We start from the raw sequence: 8,526 nt of genomic DNA, 5'->3' as shown, positions 1-8,526 counted from the left end.
AAACTGGTTTTAAGGACCAGCTGCAACAATGTTCCTTATTTTACAAGTTTTTATGACTTCAATAAATATTACATTTATTTTTTAATAATTCTATAATATTTTTATTTTACCTTCATGTTGTCATCAGGTCATTTTAACACATAGATTATTTTATTTTCCCCACAAATGCTAGTTATTGTAATCAAATTGGACTAAAACTTACCAACTTTGCTCACATAGATTTAACAACTTCTCCCACAAAAATTTGTTTTTTTTTTGCTTTTTTGGGATTTTTCTCCCTACCTTGTTACACTTGTTTAGTTTCTGGTTAAAAAAGCTGGCCTGTGCATTTGTAAATCGTTGCGCTTATTTGTGGATTTTGAGACATTTCAAGCGTCAAGAGGCAAAAAATGGATGGCCACTTTAACGTTGTTAATTTAACACCACTTATCTGTCTTAAACTGTCCTGATCGTCCATTTTGAAGCGGTTAATTAGCCAGAATAGCGTGTTTGGTCCCCCCTAAAAAGTATTCATTGTATTCAATTCTTTCTTTTTATCAACTTGTTTTCTTTCAATTAACATGTTTTACTCAAATCAACGAGGACTACAGTTTAAATAATATAATTTTTCCCACATTGTTTTTTTTTTCAAGTTTGTAAATGGAAGTTGTCATAAAAAATGTGCAAACAAATAATGTCATCATGCAAACAAAGTAAATACATTTAAAAATGTATGCAACATGCATAAATAAATCAGCATCAATAAATATTAGATGAGAAACTTAAAAACTTGCGCACTTAAAAATGTGAAATGTTGACTTAGCAACTAACTTAATTTTTTTTTTAGGTTGAACCACTAAAATGACCGAAAATGAAATAAAAATGAATTAAAGTTAAATAGAAATATTTGGAGGAGGGAACTGTTAAAAAATGACAACACTATGGCATATAAGAAAAATGATTAAAACCTACTGAAAATATTAAATAAAAGGTCATTGAAAACATTAATACACGCAATATAATGAACAAAAATTACTTGCAGGTAAATTTCAATTGCAATGAAATGGCAAGTAACACTGAATTAAATTTGAAGCAAGCAGAAAGACTGAAATAGTATTTTCTTGTAAACCGTACTTTAATAATCTGCGTTATTTACAGCTTTGAAATAATATTACCACCAAATCTTGGATTCAATCTTTTTATCAACTTGTTTTCTTTTTGTAAGTGATTGATCGTAGGCCTCATTGAGCTGAACTAATGCACCTCTGTTTTTGAGTGAATACTGACTTCAGGGTGAACAGTCAGGTTAAAATGAATTTGATATTTATGGCAATTCAACTTGAAAGTTTAATTTCACCTTTGGCATGAAGATGAAAGTCATTTAACGTGGAGAGACGACTCTAGGACCGCAAACGCTCAATATTTGAAACACTTTACAACAGAAAGCGTAGTGAAGCATCGCCACAGGCACTCAGAGCCTCAGACAAAATACAAACAGCCTCAGGGTTCAGCACCAGAGCAACATTATTTGTTCATGCTAGAATGAAAACGGCCGCATTTAAAAGGTCACGTGAGCATGCAAACATAAATTGGAGGAAATCAGAATGGACTTTCAGTGTGAATGAAGCCTGAGATGCCGCTTCACTTCTGGACTTTAATTGAGACGGTCCACTTCAATATTTGACGAGCTGCTCTGGTGTTTTCTGTGCAGATGCTGTCAAAACAGGGTCTCAAAGCACTTGACGGGGGGGTCACAGGTTCAGAAAAAAATATTACACAGCACTGTTTTCAAAATTGATAATAAATCAGCATGTTAGAATGATTTCTGAAGGAAAAAGTGGAGTAACGGCTGATGAAAATTCAGCTTTGCAACACATAAATAAATTACATTTTAACATATATTCAGATGGAAAACAGCTATTTTAAATTGGAATAATATTTCACAATATTTCCGTTTTTTCTGTATTTTTGATCAAATGAGTGCAGCCTTGGTAAGCAGAAGAGTCTTCTTTAAAAAAAATTTAAAGTCTTACTGATCTCGAACTTTTGAACAGCAGCGTATACTTCGTATTGCGATGTGTTCAAGACAAAATTTCAGTGCAAAAACTGGACTTTTCCCCCCACGAATTAGCTGTAGCTGCTCATATGTTTTAGTGTCCATTTCTGGTTGAAGCAAACATCCATATGGTATCTGTCTGTTATTATGAGATTAAATATAAGAACATCTGCTCCAAATATACTGCATATTGCGATGTGTTGAAGACAAAATCAGTGCAAGAACTGACATACTTTGTTCAGTCTGTAATTCATTCGGTTTTCACATGTAAACACAGAAATGACACGATATAATAGTCATGATACTGACTTATAAATCTATGAAATAATTGCTATTTTCAGTCAAAATCCTGTACAGGCAATAGAAACGAGAAGAAACACTGACGTGCCGCAGCGACTGCTGTTTTTGCATAACAATCTCTCCAGACCGCCTCAAGCCCTGCATGAAATTTTCATTGGCATTTGCTGAATAACAAACTATTGTGTAAAAAGAGGCTCGGGTTGTTGTTTCCTGCACATCACACATCAGAAAACTGAAGGAAAATAGTGAGGGGGAAGGGGCTTCATTTTTGGCTTTACACACTTTCCCTGTAGTCGTCTTGTCTTCTCCCATGCACGACCGCTCTCATGGCACTTCTTATTAGCCGACGTGGGTGAACAAACGCTGCCAACATTTAAAGGGAGTTCACAATATTGCACAGCCACTGTGACCTGTAGGCTGTAGGTTACATACTGTACATTTTGTGCTTTGGCTGCATATGCCTTTTAGATACTGTACACAAACTCAAAAATTTGCAAATGGAACAAAAAGCTAATTTTCCCAGCATTGCAAATTAAATCAATTGGTTTCCACGAATTAGCTGTAGCTGCTCATATGTTTTATTGTCCATTTCTGGTTGAAGCAAACATCCATATGGTATCTGTCTGTTATTATGAGATTAAATATAAGAACATCTGCTCCAAATATACTGCATATTGCGATGTGTTGAAGACAAAATCAGTGCAAGAACTGACATACTTTGTTCAGTCTGTAATTCATTCGGTTTTCACATGTAAACACAGAAATGACACGATATAATAGTCATGATACTGACTTATAAATCTATGAAATAATTGCTATTTTCAGTCAAAATCCTGTACAGGCAATAGAAACGAGAAGAAACACTGACGTGCCGCAGCGACTGCTGTTTTTGCATAACAATCTCTCCAGACCGCCTCAAGCCCTGCATGAAATTTTCATTGGCATTTGCTGAATAACAAACAATTGTGTAAAAAGAGGCTCGGGTTGTTGTTTCCTTCACTGAGTCACACATCAGAAAACTGAAGGAAAATAGTGAGGGGGAAGGGGATTCATTTTTGGCTTTACACACTTTCCCTGTAGTCGTCTTGTCTTCTCCCATGCACGACCGCTCTCATGGCGCTTCTTATTAGCCGACGTGGGTGAACAAACGCTGCCAACATTTAAAGGGAGTTCACAATATTGCACAGCCACTGTGACCTGTAGGCTGTAGGTTACATACTGTACATTTTGTGCTTTGACTGCATATGCCTTTTAGATACTGTACACAAACTCAAAAATTTGCAAATGGAACAAAAAGCTAATTTTCCCAGCATTGCAAATTAAATCAATTGGTTTGCCTGCCAGGACAGTCAATATAAATGTTACAAAAATTCTTCTTAATATAATTTAACCAGTGCAAAAAAAGTGCAAAGATCTGCAGAATCGATAGAGAAGTACACTGGTAAGAATGTGTACATAAAACTCATAAAACAGATTGTCCCTTTCATCAAAAGTGAGGAAAAGCCTTGATATAAATGTGAACGGTCACAACATCTTTAAGACAAGTGTCACTTTTATATTCACACACAGAAATCATTCATGGACCTCAGAATGTATTAAACAGATGATACAGAAGTAAAAGAAGGTCGCAGTTATCTTTCCGATGCATGATATGTATGAGAATATGGTGCGAATCTCACAAAAAAAATAAAATAATTTAAAAGAAAAAAATTATTTTGCATTAGAAATATATATATATATATATATAGTATATATCGTTTTATATAGTATATATAAAATTTGGTAGTTTATGCTGTTTCAAATTTTGCTACAAGTTTGATTGCAACATATGATCATTGCTGTTAATAGTGTTCATCGTCTGTTTGATTACATCTGAATCAAATTTATTGAATTTTACCGTACATTTCTGCCATATGTACATCAATTTGACATAGTAACCACCGATAAGCTACTACTAAATATATTGTAGAAACGTAATTTTCTGGAAAGCTGCTTTGCAACGATTTGTTTCGTGAAAAGCGCTATACAAATAAACTTGAATTGAATTATATAATTTGCTTAATTGTCCCGCAAAATGTCACAATGCAAAAGAAAATTAATAATAAAAAAAAAATAATAGTAATAACTAGGCTTCATTTTCTTTATGCAACATCTAAATAAAATATAAATTTATAAATATGATGTCTAGATAATTTATTAAATAATTTTTTCCACATTGATGAGAATTAGAGAATTATCATTATTATTTTTGCTTTTTTGCTTTTTTTTTGCAAAATGGAAATGGGGGGGAAATGGGCTTAATTGTCCAGCAAAATATCACAATGCAAAAGAAAATTAATAAATCAAAAATTATAGTAATAATTAGGCTTAATTGTCTTTATGCAAAATAAAAATAAAATGTACATTTATAAATATAAAATGATATTTAATAAAAAATATACAAACAAATGTTCTTTCTTTTTTGTATTTTGAAGTGCAATCATATTTTTGTGAGATTCACCTATCACTCAGATAAAATGTTTTCTCCCAAACTAAAAAAAAAATCAAGAAAAATCCATATTTCAGAACTGTGTGAAGGTCGTCCTTTTCTCATGAACCTCCAAATAGTCTGGTTCGAAATGAAGCTTGGCTTTCAGTTCCCAGTATTCACTTCTGTTGGGCTCTATGTAGACGGTGTTTGGCGTCGAGCAGTACACCATGGTCTGCTGTACCCTTTCCGGATTCAAGTATTGATGTCTCGCATCAAAGTCTGGTGCGCACTGAGCTGATGCATGTGTGCCATGCTTACATGCTAAATTACCCCTGTAAGAGGCCTGCTGGTCCCTAGCCAAGATATCTCGGTAAAAGTAGTTGTCATCCAAGAGAGGAGAGTGTCTGTTAAGCGCGTCTGGAGTGCCGGCGCTGAACTCGGAGCTTATCGCGTTGCTCCCGACGTCTTCATCCAAATTGGATGCCAGAACTCTATTGAGTTCTTTGAAGTCTCTGTAACTCTCGATTGCGCTTCCCTCACTATAGGGGCCGTTTTTCGCAGCGCTTTCTGTTGCGGGTGGGATGTATTCATAGACGTGGCCCGCCGACGTTCTAGACTTCGCTCTGTCGGTGTACACTGCATTGAAGGAGCTTGCATTGGCGGTTACCGAAGCCAGGCGTTCAGACTTTTTACGCCGCTTCATTATGACAGCAAACAATCCAGCAGCGACGAAAACGGATAATATAAAAAGGAGCAACAAAGCGAGTATAAGAATGGAAAGGGGGACCGCGGGATACTGCGTGTCATAATCCAAGGCTGATTCTAAAGTGATAGTACTACCAGGAAAGGATTCCTCCGAGGGCGGCACGACGGTAGATTTCGCGTTTGAGCTTTCCGGGCAAAGATGAGACTCACGAACATATCGCATATCCTCTCCCGAGACACTGAGCGGAGATTCACAAATGACGCTGTTCACCACGGTACCGGTGCTGAGCTGCTCCAACCAGTTTTTCATCTCTTCTGCGAGACATGAGCAATCCCAAGGGTTCTCGAAGAGATCGATCTGCACCAGCGCCGTTAGGTCTTCGAGAACGCCGGCGACCGGAAGAGTTCGTAAGTGGTTGCTGCGCAGATTCAATCGAGCCAGGCTTAATCCGTCAAAGACGCCCAGTGGTAGAGTCTTGAGGAGGTTGTTGTTGAGAAACAGCAATTGAAGATTGGGCACCTGCTGGAAGGCGCCAACTGCGATCTCTCGAATAACGTTATACTCCAAATACAAAAACTGCAAGCTTTGTAAACCGTAGAACATATCCTCGGTGAGCCGCTCGATTAAGTTGCCGTTTAAGTAAAGCCTTCTTAAGTGTATAAGCTGGCCGAATGTCCTATCGTGAATGACGGCTATGCGGTTGTTGCCTAAGTGGAGCAAATCCAATCCGGTTGCGCCATTGAAGTCGGAACTGCACACCGAAGAGATATAGTTTCCGGTTAAGTAAATTTTTTTGGGGTTGTACGGCTTGGGATCAAGATCCGAGATGCTTTCGATTTTCCGCTCTTGGCAGTTGACGTTCAACCCGAGGTCTGAGATTTGGAGATTGCATGTGCATGCATTGGGACAGTCTAGAGGAACCGGAGATTTGGTTTGGTAGGCCAACATTGGGCCGTAATTCTGCGGCTTGCTTGAAGACGAGCGCGAAGTGGGTTTAACGCGAAGTTTTCCTGATAAACGGCTGCTTTTTGTGGCGCGCAGGATGGTTGAGGATGCAAATCCCACTGTGAACGTCGCTGGCGTGGTTTTGTAGAGGATCTCGCTGCTGTGAGCCGGTTCTGCGCGCATTTCATATTCGGCGATGGCTCTGCGGGGACACAGTTCTTGCTTTGAGATTTCGTCGAGGTCTCGTCCGTGCAATCGAAAGGGAGTCTCGCAAACCACATCTCCGACCAAAGCTGTGTAAGATATGCTTTCAAGCCAGGCTTTTAGCGCAATTAATTCGCAAGAACAATTCCACGGGTTTTCTTCAAGCTGTAACTCCACAATGTGACTCAGGTGCTCCAGAAGGCCGATATAGGGAAGCACTTTGAGTTGATTGCCTCTCAGGTCGAGATGAGTTAAAGGAACATACTGAAAGATGTTGTTTGGCAGAGCGGATAGCAAATTGTCATTGAGGATGAGCACCTCTAAGTGACGCAAAACACTCAGGGCTTTCTGTTCAATGTGGCTAATATAATTATAGTCAATCTGTAGGTACTCCAAGCTTTCAAGTCCGAGGAATGTGTTGTCATTTAGAGCCTCGATTTTGTTATTGTTTAGATGCAGTCGTTTTAATCCCTGGAGTCCGTTAAAAGCCCCACCATCGATTTCTGATATATCGTTGTTGCCTAGATGTAAAATGGTGAGTCCTTCATACTGAACGAAATCGTTGAGGGAGACTTTCTTTAACAGATTCCCTGTGAGCAGAAGATGATAAGCAGTGAAATGTAAAGGTGTTACCTCAGACAGATTGTTAATTCCTCTGTTTTCACAGCTGGCTGTAAAAATCCCGTCTCTTTCTTCGCAGACGCACAGGCCTGTACATATATCCCCATAAATGTCTAACATCTCAATTAAGGTGAAAAACGTGGCAAAAGACAGTATGGCCAATATCCACATATGCATGTTCATGACTATGGATGGTAGTTGAGTAGATATTGTGTGCTGTCATCTGAAAAGAGAAAAATTACAATGTTAATTCATGAATAATATCAATTCAGCATATAAAACCAATGCTAAATGCACATAATAAATATATAAGCATGCATAATATCAAAAGTATACAACTGTTTAAAAGAGACAACAAATCTTGTAAAATTATTGCTAATCAATTTGAACAGATTGAAAAGTATTTTCTTACTTAGTATTTCTGCTTGTTTTCCAGTACAAATATCATTCTTAAATTAAGATACATTTACTTGAGAAGCAAAATGACGTACATAAAGTCTTGTTTTCATAAAAATGCATAAAAATTAAGTGTTTCTTGCTTAAAACAAGAAGAAATCTGGCAATAAATTAAGATTATATTTCTTGTCCAAAAGCAGATTTTTTCCTTGTCTTGTCAAAACAAGACTTAATATATTAAGTATGGCCAATATCCACATATGCATGTTCATGACTATGGATGGTAGTTGAGTAGATATTGTGTGCTGTCATCTGAAAAGAGAAAAATTACAATGTTAATTCATGAATAATATCAATTCAGCATATAAAACCAATGCTAAATGCACATAATAAATATATAAGCATGCATAATATCAAAAGTATACAACTGTTTAAAAGAGACAACAAATCTTGTAAAATTATTGCTAATCAATTTGAACAGATTGAAAAGTATTTTCTTACTTAGTATTTCTGCTTGTTTTCCAGTACAAATATCATTCTTAAATTAAGATACATTTACTTGAGAAGCAAAATGACGTACATAAAGTCTTGTTTTCATAAAAATGCATAAAAATTAAGTGTTTCTTGCTTAAAACAAGAAGAAATCTGGCAATAAATTAAGATTATTTTTCTTGTCCAAAAGCAGATTTTTTCCTTGTCTTGTCAAAACAAGACTTAATATATTAAGTCATTTTGCTTCTCATGTATATGTATCTCGATTTAAGAATATTTATCTATTTGTACTGGAAAACACGACAGAAATACCAAGTAAGAAAATCATTTTTTGCTGTTTGTCAACATGGACAGGTT

The 8,526-nt window shown here is 36.6% G+C and overlaps 1 protein-coding gene across 1 annotated transcript; it reads right to left on the bottom strand.

Moving 5' to 3' along the window:
• Positions 1-4,858: 4,858 nt before the first annotated feature.
• On the bottom strand, positions 4,859-7,470 carry LOC107558384 (SLIT and NTRK-like protein 5). Its single transcript, XM_016242050.1, has one exon. The coding sequence runs from the start codon at positions 7,462-7,464 to the stop codon at positions 4,897-4,899; it is 2,568 nt and encodes an 855-aa protein (XP_016097536.1). The 5' UTR covers positions 7,465-7,470; the 3' UTR covers positions 4,859-4,896.
• Positions 7,471-8,526: the final 1,056 nt, after the last annotated feature.

Source organism: Sinocyclocheilus grahami, unplaced genomic scaffold (genome assembly GCF_001515645.1).
Source record: "Sinocyclocheilus grahami isolate Dianchi unplaced genomic scaffold, SAMN03320097.WGS_v1.1 scaffold644.1, whole genome shotgun sequence".
Classification (NCBI taxonomy): domain Eukaryota; kingdom Metazoa; phylum Chordata; class Actinopteri; order Cypriniformes; family Cyprinidae; genus Sinocyclocheilus; species Sinocyclocheilus grahami.
This window is presented reverse-complemented; position numbering and strand designations above follow the sequence as displayed.

Coding starts and splice junctions, on each gene's coding strand:
- LOC107558384 (XM_016242050.1), bottom strand. CDS start 7,464: ATGAACATGCATATGTGGATATTGGCCATACTGTCTTTTGCCACGTTT.